At 33.1% G+C, this 22,439-nt stretch overlaps 2 protein-coding genes across 2 annotated transcripts; both read left to right on the top strand.

The window, feature by feature from the left end:
• Positions 1-138: 138 nt before the first annotated feature.
• Positions 139-5,179, top strand: LOC127170456 (uncharacterized). The gene is made up of 5 exons (XM_051118414.1): positions 139-221; positions 3,913-4,042; positions 4,142-4,297; positions 4,400-4,534; positions 4,785-5,179. The coding sequence occupies exons 1-5, from the start codon at positions 210-212 to the stop codon at positions 4,961-4,963; spliced, it is 612 nt and encodes a 203-aa protein (XP_050974371.1). The 5' UTR covers positions 139-209; the 3' UTR covers positions 4,964-5,179.
• A 2,293-nt stretch (positions 5,180-7,472) lies between these two features.
• Positions 7,473-21,095, top strand: LOC127170455 (uncharacterized). The gene is made up of 17 exons (XM_051118413.1): positions 7,473-7,609; positions 7,941-8,079; positions 8,339-8,492; positions 9,171-9,307; positions 9,438-9,549; positions 12,298-12,361; positions 12,509-12,715; positions 12,964-13,109; positions 16,233-16,351; positions 16,440-16,564; positions 16,668-16,762; positions 17,182-17,318; positions 18,266-18,390; positions 18,622-18,767; positions 19,443-19,545; positions 19,864-20,006; positions 20,510-21,095. The coding sequence occupies exons 2-17, from the start codon at positions 7,980-7,982 to the stop codon at positions 20,631-20,633; spliced, it is 2,037 nt and encodes a 678-aa protein (XP_050974370.1). The 5' UTR covers positions 7,473-7,609; positions 7,941-7,979; the 3' UTR covers positions 20,634-21,095.
• The last annotated feature ends 1,344 nt before the right edge of the window (positions 21,096-22,439 follow it).

Below are 22,439 nucleotides of genomic sequence, written 5' to 3'. Positions count from 1 at the left end.
TCATATGAACTGATTAAATAGCCAAGTCTCAACAACAGATGACGCTTAGCGATCGAGGAAAAGAAATAAGAACGCACAAATAGGGCTATAAAATGAGAAACACCCAGCTCCTCCTTCTAAAAGAATCAGTATTTCTTCTGAGAAATGAAACAGAAACTCACAATTACGACGGCGTTCATAGCTCATCGTTCTTCTCCCCGAGTGACAAGATGGCAAGTGAGGTAGGCAAAATTCGTTGTGTATATCTAATTAAAATATCGTATAGACTACCAATACGAATTAGATGATGACAGTTAGCAATTTGTAAGCAAAAACTTAAATGTAGAAAAAAACCGTCTCATTCTAAAACTGAAATTCTGATAATTTGCTTTAGAGAAAAAAATTACTAGAAAAAAATTTAAATAATTTTTGATAGCTGACTGAATTTGACAAGCATTTAAAAAAAAAAATCGTCGGCCAAATGACTTATCAAGACACTTCTCCCTTCCCCTGAATTCCTTCTAACTCACTTGATTTAATAAAATGGCAAAATGCCTGAGCAACAATAAGCAAAAATAAGGTACAAAAGTGAAAAGGTACATCTTTGTACCTTACCTACCCCATACAGTACATATTAGTACCTTTTTGCGGCACAAATCAGCACAAACGTAGCACAAACGAATGGCATAGTTTTGGTGATTATTTCTTTTGTATCTTTTGGCAACTTCAGTAGGTCATGGACCTGCTAAACACTGGACATTTTTTTGTCCTGCATGGCAGTGTCCCAGTTTAGGGTAATTCAACATGTAAAAATTCTCCTATTCCTTTACATCTTTGTCAGAATAATAATCATTTATAATGAAATTATATTTTACCTTTGGTGTTTAAATAAATTATCATCTCACATATGTTACAACAGGGTATCTTGCTTTATTCATATGAATTGATTAAATAGCCAAGTCTCAACAACAGATGACGCTTAGCGATCGAGGAAAAGAAATAAGAACGCACAAATAGGGCTATAAAATGAGAAACACCCAGCTCCCCCTTTTAAAAGAATCAGTAATTCTTCTGAGAAATGAAACAGAAACTCACATCTGGGGGTTATTATACGAAAGAATTTGACTAAAATGTATACTACTAATTATGGTTCTATTACAAAGGAACTGAAACAGAAATTATAAGGATGAATGTTTTACCGCGATTATTGTTTCTCTTTCAATCACTACCTGTAGAAATACCAAAAAAACAATTTAATGACTGGAATCAAATGATCTCAAGCTTTATATGGAAAAATCAGAAACCTAGAGTAAGATTTAAAACGCTACAATTACCGAAGGAAAAGGGATGACTATCTCTTCCCTGTTTGGAGGATTATTATAAAGCAGCACAATTAAAATATCTAGTTTGTTGGTGTATTAATGATTACGATGCAAAATGGAAAGAATTAGAATTTCACCAGCTAGACATTCCTCTCCCTTCCTTATTGGGGGACAAAAATGCTGAGATTATGTATTCCAATAAATTAAGTAACTGGACATTGGTCCCTCTTAATATTTGGTTTAAAGAATGTAAAACTCTTAAGATGGAGAGGCAAGCATGTCTGCTAAGATGGGTGGCATACGATAGAGACTTTAAACCTGCACAGATGGATGTGCAGAATGGTAACCCAGAAACTCCTTTCTGCTGGAGACAATGTAACAACACAATGACTGATTATTTTCATATATTCTGGAACTGTCCAGCAATTCAATCCTACTGGTTAATGGTAATCACTGAAATTTAATCAATACTGGGTTTTGAGATTGATCATAGCTTTGGTACCATATATTTAGGAAACATACCAGCTGATTTAGATTCTCAAGACAAGTACCTCCTCAGATTGTTATTGGTTGCTAGTAAGAAGGCTATAACTAAGAAATGGCTGAATGAGAACCCACCAACAAAAGAAGAGTGGATAGTGATTGTAAAGGATATGTTTGATATGGAGAAAATTACCTTTTCACTAAGACTAAATATGGGTAAATTTTATCAGAACTGGTCAAAATGGTTAATACACATGAAAATAGACAGTACATAGAAGTGCTTTGTAGTGAATATGCCCCCCCCACTCCTTTTTTCCTTGCTCCATATGTGAAGTATTTACCTAATGTAAATACGCTGAATGGACTGAATTGTATAGACTTAAACTGACTGCTTGAAATAACTTTCAAGTTATTTATTTTTTATTTATTTTTTTATCATACCTCTTTCCTTTTGTGCGTGTAGGGAGGGGGGCTGTTGGGAGAGTAACCCTCGATTATGAAAATAACTATATTCTGTAAGAAGGATACAAGAATGTGATGTCTCTGGTGAGCTGTCTGTTCACCCACTCCCCCCCCCCCACTTTGTTTTTTGTATTTCAAAGTTACATTAAAAGAAATAAAAAATTACAAGTTAAAAAAAAAAAAAGAAACAGAAACTCACAATTACGGCGGCGTTTATAACTCATCGTTCTTCTCCCCGAGTGACAAGATGGCAAGTGAGGTAGGCAAAATTCTTTGTGTATATCTAAATTAAAATATCGTATAGGCTACCAATACGAATTAGATGATGACAGTTATCAATTTTCATAACTGAATTTGACAAGCATTAAAAAAAAATCGTCGGCCAAATGACTTATCAAGACACTTCTCCCTTCGACCTGAATTCCTTCTAACTCACTTGATTTAATAAAATGACAAAATGCCTGAGCAACAATAAGCAAAAATAAGGTACAAAAGTGAAAGGTACATCTTTGTACCTTACTTACCCCTACACACCCTGGTGAAAAAAACAGCATATGCTGGTAGGTATGTTTTGATGCTGGAATGCTGGTTAGGTAGGTTTTGATGCTGGTTTAAGCTGGTCCTTGAGCAGCAACATGACCAGCAAAAACCAGCTTAAACCAGCATCAAAACATACCTACCAGTATATGCTGGTTTTTTCACCAGGGCAGTACATATTTGTGCCTTAAAGGGACATTTTAGTACTTTGAAAGTACATATTGGTACCTTAAAGGTACATAATAGTACTTTAAAAGTACATATTTGTATCTTTTCACTTTGGTACCGCCCCAGCAACAGAACTGTACATTTTTTTCTGACAGTGTAGTAGCCTAAAATAATGCTGTTTTATTTTACATGTAGACATGTTTTGTTTTACATGATTGCCTTATATTAATTTATTTATTTACACACCCAAAAACCTATTAGATTGTTCTACCTATTAGATTGTTTTTTTTTTTTTGTTTTTTTTTTAACGTCTACACCTACCCCAACCCCAACAATTTTATTGTTGTACAGTGTGACAAAAATAACATTAGATTGATGTGCGCATGCCCAGTAGCTACAGCTGTATTCCTTCTAGCCTTAACCGATAATTGGTCTATCCACAAGTTTAGACTCTGATAAATTAATTTACCCATTAAACTGCCATTAAATGTCAGTACGTTATATGTTAATTGCGTATGGCAAGTATTTATTTGATTGAATATTTGATTTAATTTAAGTGATTTCTACGATAACAATTTGGCATGCCCTTTAACACAAGCTCTGATGTCTCGCATCAAATATCATTTCACTAATTGACTATCATTCAAGATTTAGCGATCCAAACTTGCTAATAATGTGGGACACAAATTCGAACAGCATATGTCGTCCATAAGAATGTAATGACATCTCTCATAAAGGTGTGCAACTTTACAAAGTAAACAATGGTCCAAAAAACACGGTATACTACGTCCGCCACCTCACTGGAAGTTGTACCCACGTTCTTTTTTACAGTAGTGCCCCCCGGAAACTTATGGATAGATGTGCATTATTTTCTAAAACATCAAAGGACCGACGTCAATTATTCCTTACGTAAATAAGTGAAAATGCACATATAAATGTCATATAACAACATGTTTTTCAGATGGAAAAAATCTACAAAATTTTAGAAAGAAACAAACTACAAGGGTTCTATAACCAGTTTGTTCAACTTGGGATTGAGAGCGTTCAGGATTTTATTGATGGTGTAACTGATGAAGACTTGGACAACATGAGTAAGTTTTGTGAAGAGATTTTTCTGAAAACATTTATTATCTCTTCTTTCTTGCAAAAATAGAACATTAATGTGTTGTAATAATTGTCATTGTGCAAAGGATTTACCAAGGTTCAGAAGAATAAATATAAAAACATGAAAGATGAGATTCAGAGACTTGGTGCAGGTCCTGTCCAAAATACATTGACAAAATCACTGCAGGCATATGGCCTGTATTATTCATTTCCAAAATGTCCAGAGCGCAGAGAAATACTTGGTAAGTCTAATCTTAAATAAGAATAATGATTTGTTTGTGATTTTTCCAAAATTTATAAAATTTATAAGTTATTTATATAATATTTATGTGTATTTTGCACAGATATGGACCCACAAAACACGGTAGAAGATCTTATTCTGAAAATCAGCATCATGGAGAACCTTAGTAACCAAATGACTGTGTGTCTGTTCACTGCTGAAGGAATGCCTTTAACAGATGATCCATTTTTCAATACATGTTAGTTTTCACATTCTAAGCATTTTTCTGTTTTACAACTAAAACTTTTGTTAGTCAGCAATGTAATTTTATATGATATTTGTCACAATTAGCAAAGTAGTCTTAATCTGATTCAAATTTACAATGTTTTGCAAGTTTTGTTTTTTTTTCATCTATTTAGGAAAAGTAGAATAATTTAAAATCATTATTACTGTCTAATGATGCTGTTACTCAGTGATTGTTTTCACAGTTTTTTTGTCCATTCTCACAGGGTCCCTGAAAGACAGGCATATTGAAAATGGAAGTGAACTCTATGCCATATTTACACCAAAAGAAAATTTAAGAGAGTCTCCCAGCAACCCCCAGCAAAACGACATAAGAAATGAAGGCCCAGACACTGTTTTCTGTCACGTGATGCTAAAAGTATCAAGCCAAAAATGTTTTTGTTAAAAAGAAACCATTAACCATTTCCCAAACCATCCATGCACTTAAGAAATGAATTGGTTAAATGTCATCTCTGTGTATACAAGCTTCTTTTGTAATTTATTTAATTGTGGTGTTAAAATTGTAAACTTAAAATTTAAACTTGTAACTTTACAATTCTATGTCTTTAATATGGGCCACAACATATAATACATTAAAAATTTCATATAATAAATACAGACATTAATAATGTAAGAAGACAATAATGTAAAATTTTTTTTTTTTTTTCAAACAGGGCAGATATGAAATCCAAGTGGACTTGAAACAAGACACGTTGATTCAGCTGAGAGGACGGCTTTCAAAGGAGAGTGAAATACCACCACATGTTCTTTACTTGAAGTAATTATTTTAATTTATTGTACAACATTAGATATACAGCATAATTTCAAACTAGTATAACACCTCTGAGAAATGATAGCTGTGTCAACTTGGTTAAACTGTGGTTGAACTTGATCAGTTTTTAATGTTGTTCTTTTTTAGAGACTATGACTGGAATGTCAGTGAACCATTATTTGATCTTGGGATTAAAGAAGACACAGAGCTGCATTTCTCTCTATCTTCATTTCATGATTACCAAGCAGAAATTACAGAATTCTGCCTAAGTGATATCACACCGTCTGTGAAACAAACAGAGAAAGGCCTCAGTGTCTTTTTCTCAACCTTGAATGCCATTGTAATTTTCTGTTTTCTCATCATTATCCTCTTTTAATATTAAAATAATGTCCTTACATGAAGAATAATAACCTTTTTATTGTCATTTTGCTCAAATTATTTTTTATTCTGAATATCTAGAGATGTAAAAATGCAGGAGAGGGGTTCAAGAAAGTGAACGCATACATTCGAAAAATCAGTGGATGCAATGCCTTAGCCCAGAGCTTGTACCAGACTATTTGCCAAAACATGACTGGCACACGGATCCAGAAGGTAAATTTATTTTGCTCTTAAATAGCATAACATTTTAATATGCTATTGCAATATGCATTATTGCAGTGATTAATATGTTAATCGTGGTATGCTGTATTTTTGGCAATAACCCTGCAAGATGCAGTGCTTAGATTATTATTTTTTAATTAGCCATGTTGGAAGACGTATCCATGTACATATTCTTGGATGACAGTGCTAAGATTCTACACTGCATCAGCTAGGGTTAAAAGATTTGTTGAGAACAAAGCATATAACATGCCAGGAACAAATTAGTCAGTAATAATGATCAAATCCTGGACAAAACCAAATGGCTACCTATATATACAGATACACATACGGGTGTATCTCAAAAAATTAGAATATCATGAAAAAGTTACTTATTTCAAAAAGTGAAACTGGCCAATCAAGCACAGTAATATCATGGTCATCAAACCACATGGAAGTGGTTTTTGCACTGTGGGCAGGTGCTAAAGTCCTGCTGGAAAAGGAAATCAGCATCTCCATAAAGCTTGTCAGTAGATGGAAGCATAAAGTGCTTCAAAACCTCCTGGCTGATGGCTGAATTGACTTTGCATTTGATAAAACACAATGGACCAGCACCAGCAGATGTCACGGCACCCCAAATCATCACTGACTTCAGAAACTTCACACTGGACTTCAAGCAGCTTGGATTCTATGCCTGCCTTCTTCCAGACTTTCATGATTTCAACATAAATACAAAATTTACTTTTATTTGAAAAGAGGACTTTGGACCACTGAGCAACAGTCCAGTTCTTTTTCTCCTTAGCCCATGGTAAGATGCTTTGATGGTGTTTCTGTTTCAAAAGTGTCTTGGTAGCCCTTTCCTGAAGACGTTTGAGCATGGTGACTCTTGATGCACTGACTCCAACTTCATTCCACTCCTTGTGAAGCTCTCCCAAGTGTTTGAATCGGCTTTACTTGACAGTTTTCTCAAGCTTGCGGTCATCCCTGTTGCTTGTGCACCTTTTCCCACACATTTTCTTCCTTCCAGTCAACTTAATGTTTAATATGCTTTGATACAGCACTCTGTGAACAGCCACCCCTTTCAGTAATGACCTTCTGTGACTTACTCTTCTGTGTTGATGGTGTCACCTATTGTCTTCTGGACCATTGCCAAGTCAGCAGTCTTCCCCATTATTGTGGTTACAAAGAACAAGAGATCCGGAATTTATACTGTAGGGATGGACATTTAATGAAACTCAAATGTAAATATTTTAATATTTTGAAATACTGGATTTTAGACTTTTATGAGCTGTAAGCTCTAATCATCAAAATTAAAACAAAAAAACTGTTGAAATGTTTTACTTTACATGTAATGAATCTAGAATATACATATTTATTATTATATTTATATATTTTACTTTTTGAAATAAGTTACAATAAAAAATGAACTTTTTCATGAAATTCTAGTTTTTTGAGATACACCTGTACATACACATATATGTATCATGTTGCATGCACTTCATGTTGCATATGCAGATAAAATAGATAGATAATGCTAATTTTGTATTGTGTATTCTTTCAGATTGCCATTGTTGAAGGACTTTACTATCTCTTCAGGGAGTTGTTACCCAGCCTTACAAAAAATCTGGTGACAGGATAATTGAGGACATTGATGTTTTTGAGTATGCCCCAGTTTGCTGGGCCTACCTCCTGTCTCAAGCAAAGGTATAACTGCATTATATAATGCACATTTATAAAAGTGTCAGAGATTTGTGATTTGGCAATCACAGATGGTGTGTACAATAAATAAATAAATGTTGTTTTTATCCCTGCAAACAAGCCTGCACTGGCTCTTTACGGGCCCACTTAGGGCTAGCCTAAGGGCCCCCCAGAGGGCTAGCAGCACAGGGCCTCAGGATGTGTCCAACATGTATTCAACCCAGCTGATGTCTAACACTAGCATTTGCTCAGATTCATACCAATACTTTAACAAAAAATGACAGCTAACAGCTTCTCCAAATTATTCAGTGATTGTTTAAAGTATTTATACCCACAGAATGAAAGTGCTGAGCATGAAAACTATGCTTCAATTTCCATGAAGGCTCAGTCAACAAATCAGCGTTTTTCTGAGCCTGTGTATGTACCAGGTGTGCCTGAAGTTTTTGAAAGGATGTATGTGCTGGATATAATTAGAGGTATTTTTTTAAACAGTTTATGTTATTTAAATTGATTGTGCTTGTTTGCTATCTGCCTGTCTAGAAGGCAAAAACCGTGTGTATGTTTAGTAAATAACAGTCTGTTATGTCTATAAACAACAGTGTGTTTGTCATGTCCAAACATATGTTAATTTTAAATAAACAAAATATTTAAAACAAGCTAAATTCAAATTTTGTTGCCAGACAAAAATAAAATACATCCGTTTTATAAATTTATTTTTTTCTTATATTTTTTAAGAGGGTGGAAAAATCCCCAACTGCAGTGAGTTGAACCTTACAGAGACATCAATCAAAAAAGCTACTAATGTTGAAAAGATTTTGCTCAGTCTTCCTCCATTCATGGATTACTACCTTTGTTGGATTGGCTATGATGGTACTACACCTAAATCCAGGTATGATAAACTTTCAGATTCCAGCAGTATCTATCTTTTCATTGGTTCTTTTCTTTAAAAGTGTTCTCATTTTTTGTACAGTGTTATAATTAACATTGTACAAAGTATGATATAGATTGTGCCTCTCTTCTCCAAAATAAATGTGCATGTGGCAGTGTTTTATTACATTGGTTTTTGCACATATATCACTGCAGTTTGCAAATGAAATGTCCAGTGATTGGTGCTAAAAAGTTAGTGCTGTTGCATTTAAAAATAACATACTAAACCTTAACCTAAACCTAAGCAATAGTATAAGCAAAACAATTATGAGATGAAAATGTCATCTTACAATTGGCCTTGGCTTAGACAAGTGCTCCATATTGTAAGTGCAACTTTGAATTTTGTATTGGTATGTTTTTTTTATTTTATTTTTTTGTATTCTTTTATTTGTTTGTTTTTTGGGTACAAAATATGTAAGTAAGGATGCTTTCAATGAGCCACATCTAATAAAACAAAATACTTTATCAACACTGTAAAAAGTGATAAACTGTAATTGTTACCTTAAGAGCAAAAATTTAACTTGATTTATCCCATTATTTTGTTGGTAATTAATGTGTTTAGGTGGATCTTTTTCTCCCATTGTAATCATATAAATGATTTATCTATAATGCTAATCCTGATGATAATGTGCTCTTTTAGTTTTAACATCAATTCAGAGAAAACATTTTCCCAAATGAAAGCGGAAGTGGAAAATTATTCTCATTTGGTTATAATGCCACCACTCCAACTAAAGGCTGTTGGAATTGAAGGACCACGTCTAGTCCTTCTCAGTCATGGTAAATTATGTGACAAATTGTGATTATTATGTTGTCTAGTGTTAAAATTGATATAATTTTACACTACATCACTAGTTGATCCTCACTAGTATTACTCACAGGACTATTAACAAATATTGTACTGTTACAGAAAAACTTGGCATGTACATGGAAAAAAACAAAATGACTCCTCAAAACATTGTCGTTTTTGACCCTCTTGCTGGAAAAAGTGTTGCAGTGAATGTAGATGTACTGGCTAATACGTAAGTGTTCTTTGCTCATGATTCTAGTAAATGTTATGGAAATGCCTCATTTCAGCCATACCAGTGGGCACCTTGATATCAATTTGATGTCAAATATTAGTCAAGACCTGATCAAGATGCTGTAACATCATTTTAAATTCAGTTTGAATGGCAATTTCTTCTTAATCTCAAACTGAAATGAGTTCAATGTATATGTAGGCCAATATGTTTGACATTCAGTTTAAATCAAATCAAGGTCATGTCAAATTTTTGACGCCATTTTGTTTTCATATTTGACCTGTTTTTATTTTAGTTTTGATAAATTTGATGTCTTTTCAACATCAATTATCCACTCGAATGTCATATTCTGTTATATTTTTGAAATGAAAAGTTTATTGTCAATCTTATATACAAATATATATTATATGCTTTTAATGTCTAAATAATTACCATAACATAACCAACAGCTATCAGTTACTTTCCTAATGTAGGGTGGTATTATGTTATATATCATGGCAACATTAAAGTGTCTATAGGTAGAGACTTGCTATTTTTTGTAGCTGATATCATATTATAAATATATGCAGCACAGGGCTGCTTAAAGTAATTGACTTAGAGCTATAAAGAAACATGCATAGTTGAGACAATAAAGCACTGACATTGATTGTTGCAATAAGCCTTGATAAATAACTATGCTTGCTCTAACTGACCCACACTCAAGGTATGCACTTAGAAAGCCATCTGTCAGCTAATGAGATCACAAATTCAGCCATCTTTAAGGACTTTTAACACTGCTGCATTCTAGATAACTTGAAATTTGGATTTTCCCACCTCCTACATAAAATTGTTCTCCTGTTTCCTAGTGTGAAAAGCTGGCCTTTGAACAGTCAAATACAAACAAAATGATGTAAAATGCACATCTTTGGTGTAAAATAAAATTCTGGTCATATTGCCCATCCATATTCAAATGTATCTTTATTCCATTACTTATTAGGCTACCTACTTAGATATATTATGTAAATATTTATTAGGGGCCAAGCACTGAAGGTAATCCGTTGGCGTTCTTAGAATTATTATTCTTCTGTTTCTTCCGCTCTTGAGTCTATGGCAGCCCATAGAACTGCTTGTGGGAAAGTTATAAAATTTGGCACACTCATAGAGGACAGTCTCATTATTAACCATACCAAATTTGGAGGCTCTGACTCAAACTCTCTAGCGCCACCACTTGTCCAAAGTTTCACTCATGTTTATGCTAATAACTTTTGAACCGTAAGGCACAGAATCAAAATTCAGTTTTTTTTCTATAAATTTTTATTCGTAAAACCTACTTTTTCGAACTCGTCCTAGACGGTTTGTCTGATTTTCACCAAAATTAGCTCAGATCATCTTGAGACCATGCTGGCAAAAAGTTATGGAATTCAAGTTGATTACTCAAACCGCTCTCGAATAACACGCAAATGAATTCAGCGAAAAGCACGCAAAAATGGATATGAGATTATATCTCTGCAACGATTTGGCGAATTGACACCAAACTTGGTGTGTGTAATAGCAAGCAAGACCTGAGGCTACCTGCAGTGTTTCAGTGCAGTGCCACCTAGTGGTCAGGAGATACAAAAAATGCTTTTTTTTGCTTATAACTTCTTAATGGTTTAGCCAAAAATCACAAAACTGGTCTCTTTAGATTCTGTGCATCATGCCCAGTCCAACCATACTAAATTTTCTCATGTCAGCCATTTTTGGTGTCGGCCATATTGAATTTTGTCCAAAAATGCTATATTTTACGAACGCTTTGATGTATTGTTACGAAACTCGGTATGTGTCTTCGGCACCATGCCCTGACAGTACTCAAAAAGTTTGGGGGCAGCGCCACCTTGTGGTCAAAAGTTATAAAGAAATGAACAAAAATGTTAATAACTTCTGCTTACATTAGCCTATTGTAATGAAAGTGATCTCAATTGATTCCGTGGGTCAAGCTGAGAACATTGATACCACTTATGCCAATATTGGCCAAACTTCCTGTCCGCCATTTTGATTCATGTACAAAACATACTTTTTTGAACTCCTCCTAGACTGTTAGTCCGAGACCGTAAGACTGGTCTCAGAATATTCCTTGAGTCAAGCCGACAACATACATACCAATTATACCACAGCTGGCCAAACTTCCTTTCCGCCATTTTGATTAATGTACAAAACCTACTTTTTTGAACTCAGAGTTGCTGACTCAAAGTTATGGATTTCGGGTCGATAGACAAAACCGTTTTCATACAGCACCACTACACATTTGAGGCACGATGCCAAAATGACTTTGAAAAATGCTAATAACTTTGGAAAGCTTTGACATAATGAAACTGGTCAAACTTTGTGTGTGTCATTGTCACAACACACAGAACACATCACATCAATTTGAAAACAGCACCACCTATTGGTCAAAATGTACAAAACCTACATTAAATTATAGTATTATTGGTTGTATTTATGATTTTTCAGACATTTCAACTTAATTACTCGTTGTAGTCAGTCTGTTGCTCCTTGCCTTGCTTAGCTCCTCATTCTGCCTCTTTAGTGCTTGGCCCCGCAATTGCTGCTTGCAGCAATATTTATTATTATTATTTTAACCATGACTTTGCTGTACAAAAAAAGCTGCACCAAGAAATTTGTATTAAAACCAAATATAAACTTTATATTAATGAGTGTAAATATAATCATAGAACAACATTTCAAGTAAGCTTTACAAACTTTAAATGATTTAATTTTTATTTGACTCCCTAGGCTGAGAGATGTCAGAGATGATCTAACTTTCAAAGTCACTAAGACTCCAAAAGAGGCCATTGTGGTATGTATGCTGATGTACAGAAATGTCTAATATAAATATTAGGACATATATTAAGAGATTCATAGCATATGACTTTTAGGTTTATTTCCCCTGTGGTATTTTTATTAATATATGTTCAAGTTAACAGAATTTAAGTGTTTTTTAAAGGTACTCTTTGATTCAAGTTCCTCCATGGGTCAGGAATGTTTTGATGAAGACTGCAAAATGAATCGAATTGATGCCATCAAAGAAATATTTGACAGCTTTTCAAACCGTTGCATGGCTTATAATTTTGACCAAGTTATCTGCCTTGTAAAATTTGACTCTTCGGTAAAAACACTTCACACATTCACAGAAACAGTGGAAACCTTTAAGGTAAATAAAATTTTCATTTTATTTATTTAATGATTGTTCTGTAATTATTTTATATTTGAAATATCCCAGGTCATGTATATATAGTATTCACACTACTGCTGGGTTTTCATTCATGTTGTAATAACAACTACAGTATTTTGCTCAAAACTTTTATTTATTCAGCAGTAAACCCACTTTTTGAAAAAAAAAAAAAGTTTATTAAATTCAGTACTTTAGAATTTACTTAACATTCTTTTCTTGTTGTTTAGGAGTATATTCATAGACTTAAGCCACAAGGACAGACTTTATTGTATGATGCATTAAATCATGGATGCCAAGAGCTTCTTCAAATCCAAGAGAGATTTCCAGACTGCAAATGTCGCATTATTTGCTTGACAGATGGAAATGACTGTGGGTGCGTTTTCAGTCATTCTTAAATAATTATTTTCTTTAAATAATTACTAAAATATTTAGTTAACCACCTCGCTATGGCACCTAAGCTTCTCATGGGGGCAATTCAAGAAGCATTTTTTTTTCAGTGCCTGTTTGTACTTATAATTAGATTCTGTATGCAATAAGCATATACTGAAAACAATAAACATTTCATTTAAACTAAATAAGATGCTATTTTAAGATTACTAACAAAGCACAAGTTCAGTTCGTAAGTCCTGTCACCTTGGATGGCCTTGTTCAGCATGTCTGGATGCAACCATTTTGGTCTGGGTCTTGTTTTGTTCTGTAGATGGAGTTTGTTCTATGTCATGGTTTCTTGTCTTTTGAACTGGTGCTTTTGAAATCACATATCGAGCAGGCACTACATTTGAGTTTTAATTTACTTAGCGAAAGTTAAAACATTTTTTATGTAGCATGAATGGGTAGTATGAATAAAATTCGGACATACTACATCTGCCGTGTTGAAACTGTGACCTACCAGCGTCAGCTGCATTGTTTCACTACCATTCATAAATTCTCTCCCATGACCTCATGGGATAGTTAAGTGTCCATCGAATAAACATTTCAGAATCTCGCCAGAAATAGACCCTAAGATACTATGAATTTGGACAAGCTACTCTTTTGGTGTACTGTTTTTTTTCACATACTGTTGCTGTCAGGGCCGGCCTAAGCCTTCAGGGGGCCCTAAGCAGAATTTTATTTGGGGGCCCCTCTGTGCCACCAATATGACTAATTATTGTCAATCCTTTATTATTCGCACACTATAAATCTAACACACCCAATATAAATTTTATTTTTTTGTAGCTGTGTTGCTTACATCATACCAATGTTTTTACCCTTGCTATGATCTTTAATTGTAACAGTAGCAAACCCACAGGAGTAGTCAGGTGTTAATTTGCACTTTAACATTCAAAGTCTTGCAGTACCAGTTGGCATACTTAATGTGGTGTACTGAAAAGTAGCAAAATAAACTAGTAGACAATGCTCTTACTGTAAACACTTTAACCACTTTAATTTATTTTTTGCAACATGTAAAAAGTGCAATACAATCAACTACAAATAAAATAAATAATAAAATAGAAGGCTAACGTTAACCACTTTAATTACTTTTGGTCAGAAAATTTTGCAACATGTAAAAAGTGCAATACAATCAACTACAAATAAAATAAATAATATAATAAATAATAAAATATAAAGCTAAATACCAAAGAACTACAAATTAGTCAAATACAAACAGTTATAAAGTTATAAAACAGAAGCTTATTTTTTATTATTAGCACCAAGTTTATGAAACAGAAGCTTATTTTTATTACAAAAATATAATCTAGGAAAGTTATTTTTACACAGAATGCAAAAACCTAAATCTTAATCCACCTAAGTAATATGTTGTATTATAATATATTAATATTGCAAATCTTAAATTTGCGGATGTTAAATAAAACATTAACTTTCTTGTTTGCTTAATTAACTAGCCAGCTAACGTTAGCTTGCAATTTAGCCTTGTTTAGTTTATACTCATTTTTTTTTAATTTACCTTTATCTTGCTGTTTTTTCTCTTCCTCTGATTTCTTCCGTTTTCTTTTTTCTGCACCAGGAAGATATGTCCTTTTTTGTGACATTGTTAATCGTTTTGCTGCAGTGACGCTGCTTCTTCAATTAATTTAAATTACCTGTCAGGCATCGTATGGCTGTCATACTCTAACTGTGCATGCATCCTGCAGGAGCCAGTTAAAATAATATTGCGTTGTTGTTTTTTTTAATTGAATAATGGATTTCATTACCAATATGATATCCATTAAAATATTATACATATATAAATAAAAAATAAAAATAAAAAAAACGATGTCATTTCATGTACTCTTGGGGGCCCCCTGGTGGCCATGGGGCCCTAAGCAGCCGCTTAGTTCGCTTATGCCTTGGGCCGGCTCTGGTTGCTGTGTTCCAATTCAATGGCTGCTTCCTCTGAAGGCTGCATTCAAATGCACCCTTTCAAAATGCACCCTTCCTTCAACAATGAAGTTTACAACAGATGGACTCGCAGCCTACCCTACCTCAGAGTTCAATGTAAACCGGTGACAATTTTTTTTTTGAGAGAAAAATTGCTGGATTACAATTTTAAATGTAAGTACTGGGTTCTACTTACTCTAATAATCGAATGCATCCAATGATACAAATGCAATATACATATATGATGTACATAAACGGATGATGGTGAACATATTTAGACAGGTCTTTTTAGACAGTTAAATAAAACTTTTCAAAAAGTCCAGTACAAACATTACTGCCCGCTTGTCAACAGTGGCTGTTATAGTCCTCGGTAAGATGGACCATCCCATTTAACAATGCTTGGTTCAACCTCCACAGGCTTTCGAAGGATGCAGCCTTTAAAGTCTGAGTCCTTTGAAAGATACAACCTTTGAATTGGGACACAGCTTACATAGTAGAGAAGTATTTGATTTTGGATGCAGCTTTGTATATGTTTGGTTTACTGTGTTTTAATATCTTGTCTCAGTTCCTTGCTCCACTATCTCACTTACCTATTCATTCATTTGCCTCACATGCCCTCTTTTTTTCTCCCTTTATTTAATCTTCCTATTTGCTCTGTTTTGGTGGTCTCTGGATGCTGGCTCTTTGCTAGATTTTGGCCTGGCGAGCCTGCCTTATCTGCAGCTTTGGTTCAGCTACCCTAACAAATATCCAGCCACTCTGCTTACACTGTAAAAAAACAATTTGTTGAGTCAACTTAAAATAATTTGTTACCTGGCTGCCTTAAAATTTTAAGTTCAGTCAACTTGAAATGTTAAATAATACAAGTATCTAAGTGACAACTTAGATACTTGAGTTGATTCAACTTTAAATTTTAAGGCAGCTGGGTTACTTACCCATCTGTGAAGTTTAGCAAACACAAATATCTTTTAAGTTGTTACTTAGTACAACTTAACATTACAAGTTGACTAAACTTATTTGAGTTCAGAGGATTTGCTATATTTTAAACTTAATGACATTTTTGATTTAGTCTGCATTTGAGTTCTCAGCCCTCTTTGACCTCATTTATGACAATATGATTTCATTCTAACAAAAACAGGTCAAAATCTGATCCAGCTGTCACTGCAGTCAAGTTGATGGATTCAAAAATTGTTGTTGATGCTGTGCTAATTGGTAAAGTAGACAATACTGTGTTGCATGGGATCAGCAATGTTACAGGTAACTCTTTTCATTTGAGGCTTTTTAAAAACTGAGCTCCATATTGTTTTCATTAGCTAATTATTACTGATGAATTCTTTATTTTGAGGCGGTTGCTGTTTTAAGCCTGAGACAAGCAAAGTAGCCTTGCAACTCTTCGAGATGGAAACAGTCTTGTCAATGGAACTAAGGAAGGAAAAGAAAAAATATGACATATCATCAATTAATCATGTGGTATAGCATATAGGATAGCTCACATTTCTTTCACATTGATTATGAAAAGACAGTGGAATTTTAAGTTTATAACTGATTGTTTTTACACTTTTACATTTGACAGAGTGACCTAAACATTTTTGATACCTGTGGCTACGATGTCAAACCAGAGGTGAAACTACCTGCACGGATACACAACAAAGTGACAATGACAGAGAAGTAAGTGCAAACATTTAACACTTAATTAAAATGTACTAGGCCTGTACATCAAAGTACAAAATTGCAGTTTGTTGTTGGAGAATATATTTTTCTAATGTGAAATGACAGTATTTGTGATTTGAAATTGTTTCAAAAAAAGATTCAAAATATGTATGGTATTATGTAGTATTCAGTTTCCAGCAAGAGGCATTATATTTATTAAACTATAGCTAAAATTTTATTTGTATTTTTTTAAATTAAATGATTTAATGAATTAATTTAATGAATTGTTTCAGCAGTGCTATACTGACACTGATGTACAGCTTGATCTTGATCTTTACACTTGAGTCTAATAAAATTGAAATAGGGTAGCAACACAGATATTTATCAATATTGTAGACTTGTAAATATAAGAGTGATGTATACACAATTCCTTGCAGTGCTTTGAAAAAGAGAATCATGGAATCCAAGACAGGGCACTTCATGGAGAAGGACAAAAGAATTTTGGAAGAGCTAAAAAATCTTCACTGTGACCCTCACCCTTTCTGCACAGTGCTGCCATCAGAGTCTGATTTTAGTAAGTATTAATGGATAATGCTGTTTCAGATTAATATTAATTACAGAAATGAAATAATTCAGCCCTGCAAGACTACTGCACCATCCTCTGAGAAACTACACCTCATCACTATGGTACCACCACTTATTGTTATATTATGTAATGTCAAATGAATAAGCAAATACAGACTGAATCAGATATCACTCTTGAACAAGTTTTGTTTTGTTGCTTTCATTCCCCAAATTGCTTTTCTTTCTTTCTTTTTATTTATTTATTTATTTTTTTAATGCCTTTTTACCATACAGCCCTCATGGTACCATCACTGTTTTATTGTTTATTCATTGTATTGTTTTATTCATTGCTTCAGTACAAATGCAAGATTGTCTGACATACACTGTACCACACTAGCATGAAATTTATATAGTGATCAGTCATAAACATTATATTTCAAATATTTAATGTAATTAACTTTACAAACTTTAAAATATGGTTATTTTATCCTCAAAAACATTTGTTGTGTCTCTTGTTGTATACACTCTCAAAAACTTTCAAAAGTTACATCTCTGTACCTTATTAACCCATAAAGGTGCATATTACTTACCTTAGTAATGCCATCTGAGGTTGTGATTATGCATCATTTAAACATGGAGAACAAATAATACCTGGTTTTACTGCACATTAACACAATACTTTTATATAAAATTAGTGTTTTAACTTCATTTAACAGCATTTTACAGGGGAAAAACCATTTAACACCATTTGCAAATGCATTTACAATGACAGGTAATGTGGGCATTATGGTTACCAATTAAAATGATCTGCCTACAGTAAACAAGGTCTGTAATAAAAAAAAATGGATTTTGAAGCAAATCAAAGATACAACTTTCAACCGGCAACCAAATATTCATATACCTGTACTGTAATGCCAGTATGCTGTTGTATAATACAATACAATTTCTGCTCCTCAGCCTTTTGGAAGATTCTTATGAAAGGTCCTCCTGAAACCCCTTATGAACATGGAGTCTTTGAGCTGTATTGTGAATTTGGTCCTGAGTATCCTGTGAAACCACCTCTTATGAGATTCTTCACCCCTGTATCCTTTTTCTAACATCTGAACCTCACTTGATAAATACAAGACCTGGATGGTCTTCTTTCAGCAGTTAGATTATAGATGACATTCACCCAGTGTCACCACCACAAAATTAAAATGTTCATTTAAGCTTAAAATATAAATAAAATAAATTGCTTGACAACCCGCCAAATCGCTCCCCACCACCCACACCCACCTTTACTTTTTATTACAGTACCTTAATTATTTATAAAGGTGTACCATTGCAATGTGAACAGTGAGGGAAGAATATGTCACAACATATTTGATCGAAATTACTCATCCCAAATCACCATGAGAGAAATTCTGGATGCAGTGTTTGGGCTCTTGATTGCACCTGAACCGAGTGATCCTTTGGACAGGTAAACAGAATATAGGCTAGACACAATTGCGAGTTTGTAGATGGTAAAGATTTTTAAACACATTATTTAGCTTTTGTTTAATAAAGCAATTTTCTGTGAATTTTGGGGGAGTTCCAGTCTACACTGGTAACATTGTTAATGACACATGCAGCCAGTGAATACATGCAGCCAGTGTCTGACAGGTCATCACAACCAACTTTCTTCATTTAAGTTAAGGTTTTAGGGATGTACAGAAATTTCTGCCAAAAATCTAAAAAGAAATCTAAAATAATCCAGATAACAGTAAACATGTAGTGGTGAAATTATCCAGGTGTAACAGTCTGATTTGTACTTGTCTGTCCCAACCTTAAAAGTTGTCCTAAACCTAGAAATGGACTGGATGAGAAACAAATTGATTGAAATCAGTACCTATCATACCCTCCCACACATGCAAGCAACAGATTCACAAATGTGCACATCAACCATGGATTTGCATGCAACAAACCCATTCACATATATACAGAAATCAACCTGTGTAGATAGTTTAATGCATCAATAAATGTATTCAGAAATACTGGTGTTCGTATTAGTGTTCTTCATAGAAAAATAAAATTAAGAGCAATTTTTTTTTTTAATCAAGTTCAATACTGAGTTTTTTAATATCATTGATACTAACTGAGTTCACTATTTGCTAAGCATTTTGGCAGAAGAATTCCAGTCCAGCAAACACAAATATGAGGAAGAAGCCAAGAAAAACACAGAAAAATATGCAAATTCCTCTCTGGATGAGTTGGAAAAGGTAAAAAAAAAAAAAAAACTGTAATTCCATGAAGATAACACATATATACAAATATACATTTGGTCAGTTTTAAGTCAACAAATTCAAACTACTCAAAGTTTTATCAAATGCCTATAAAGACTTATTAATATTAATTATTATTAAGAATTATTAATATTATTAACAGTAATAATTAAGAAGTTCCTTTATTTATAGACAGAAATGGATGTTTAAATATATATATATTTATATATTTCTGTACATCTTATATATATATATATATATATATTTTTTTTTTTTTTTTTTTTTTTCAATTTCTTTTGTTTTCTTTCTTTCTAGAAATATGTAGGTCCAGAACTATCTAAGACTATGATCCCTCCTTACCTCATTTGCCCTCTGTCAAAGAAGTTGTTTGTTGATCCAGTGAAAACAAAAGCTGGAATGGTGTATGAACGCCGTGCTATTGAGGCTCACCTTAAAATGTAAGTATTATGTTGGGAAATAGTGTAACACCAGTGAAAGACAATGGGCCTCATTCATGAAACATGCGTAAATATATGAGTAAATTCTGAGTAATTTGTGCAGGAAACAGAACTTCCCAAAAACTGTCATCCGGATTCACAAATGCTTCGTAAATGTCCTACTTATGGATGTTAAAAATTATTAATATTTTAATAGACAAGTAAAGGAAATGTCATATGAAAATCACTTCTTTTCACTCCCTAGTTTTGGTGTGGTAATGGAAAAAGCAAAAAGTGTACCAACCATACCCGGTCTACCCTACATTTTTTTTTCTGTAGCAGATAACATTTTTAAAATATGAATGTTTTCATGAATTAGAAAGTTTACACCAAAACGGCTTTATGAACAATTTACACACACAAAAATCATTCTGCTAGTGTTTTATGAATGAGGCCCATTGTGTGGAGAAAAATGTTTCAGAATTGTTTTTATTTTACATTTTTGACTTGTATTATGATTTTAGGCATGGAAGTAAAGATCCACTGACAAAATCTTTTCTACGAAGAACAGACTTGAAGCCAGACAAAAATATGAAAAAGGCTGCTAAGGAATATCGCATGTCACAAATTCAGGAAACATCAGTTTAAGATGTTTCCACATACATTACCAAATTATGATGAACTTGCAAATTATTAAGTGTATATTGACTTTTTTTTTAAGTAGGGCTTTCTTTATATTAGTCTGTTAGAGGTAAAACATAAGAAACATACTTTTAACAATATATTACTACATGCCTGTAACTCAAAATATTGATTTCATTTTTATGTTAGTTAAGATGTTAAGATGATTTAACTTTAATATTTGTAAGAATTAGCAAATCACAAATGAATACACAAGTAATGTTGAAACTATATGGACCTTTTAGATATTAACAGAATTTTTGTTGACTCAAAATGTACGCAGTTTGTGATATATTCAGTTATAAAACACAATATCACATGCAGTCTTTACACAGTCTAAAATGGTCTAAATATATTTTTGTACTCTCCTTACTTTCATATCCATTGTATGAAGCTACATTTATAATGGTAAAAGGCCAAAATGGTCTTTTAAAAAAAAAAATTCTGTCTAAACCATTTAACAATCAAATTTTGAAAGAATTTTAAATAATTGTTACTATAACTTTCTTGAAGCAGAACAGAAATAAAAAAATACCTGACTAACCTATGTTTATGCTGAATCAACAAGTCTAAAATTGGTCCTATTTATGTATTTATTTAACAAATACTAAATTTATATTTTATAACCAGATTAAAATTATATGGTCCAGCAGGGCATTACTGAGATCTAGACCACAGACATGGCCAGTGTAATTTTATTTTTGAAAGATGTTTTTTGATGGGGCATCAGTGGCAGTCTGGCTCATTTGATGGTCTAAAAACATGACCAAAAGTTTGTGTGTGTCTTACATTTTCTTGTATGCATAAGATTTAGTTATTTAGTTAATTTCTATAAGTTGTAAAACAAAAGAATAATCTTCAAACATCTAAAGGCATTTGCAAGAGGAAAAATGTACATGCAAAATCTTAGAAGAAAAGAAACTCAAACATGGCTTTATATAATTCACCAAGGTGTTGATTATCTTTGGATAAGTATTGTATGGATAAATAATTTTTATATTAATTTTAAAGGGGACCCATTATTCAATTTTTAAGAAGATGTATATAAATCTCTGGCGTCCCCAGAATGTGCCTTTGAAGTTTCAGCTCAAAATATCCCACAGATCATTTATTACAGCATGTCCAAACATGGAGCCCCACACATAACATGCAGTGAGAAAAAAAATAAAAAAAATAATGCACATGACATAATTTGTTCTCTAGTTTCACGTTTTTTCTCGTTTTAATTGTGAGCACAACTTACTAACTCATTCCCTCATTTTAAGTATATTTACTCAATTATTATTAACTTATTATTAATAAATATTGGCTCTACACACTATTAAACTCTCTAAAAGAAAAAAATTAATCGCAAATTTCTCCAATGAATTATACTGAATAAATTGACCAGCTTCATCTATTAAATCAACAATATATAAATCTTTCTCATAACACTCTTGTTTGAACACAGTGTTCCTATTTTATTGTAATGGTTCTTTTATAGAGAGAACAGAACTATTACAATAAAATAGGAACACTTTAAGTCAAACAAGAGTGTATTTTTTTGTATATTTTCTGAAAAGTCTCCCCTTACATTGTTCATTAGCTAAGAACATTGTCTACAAATACATTTTAAAACATGTTTCTCTCTCTCTCTGGAACACTCTCGAATATTGGAAGAGCAATGTGGTTCAGGAATATGGTGAGTCCATTAAAGCACATAGAATAGTTCTAAAGTCAGGGTCTTTTGTTTTCAGAGTACATCGGATAGCAACATGTGAATCAAACCATGGT

Source organism: Labeo rohita, chromosome 9 (assembly GCF_022985175.1).
Source record: "Labeo rohita strain BAU-BD-2019 chromosome 9, IGBB_LRoh.1.0, whole genome shotgun sequence".
Classification (NCBI taxonomy): Eukaryota; Metazoa; Chordata; class Actinopteri; order Cypriniformes; family Cyprinidae; genus Labeo; species Labeo rohita.
This window is presented reverse-complemented; position numbering and strand designations above follow the sequence as displayed.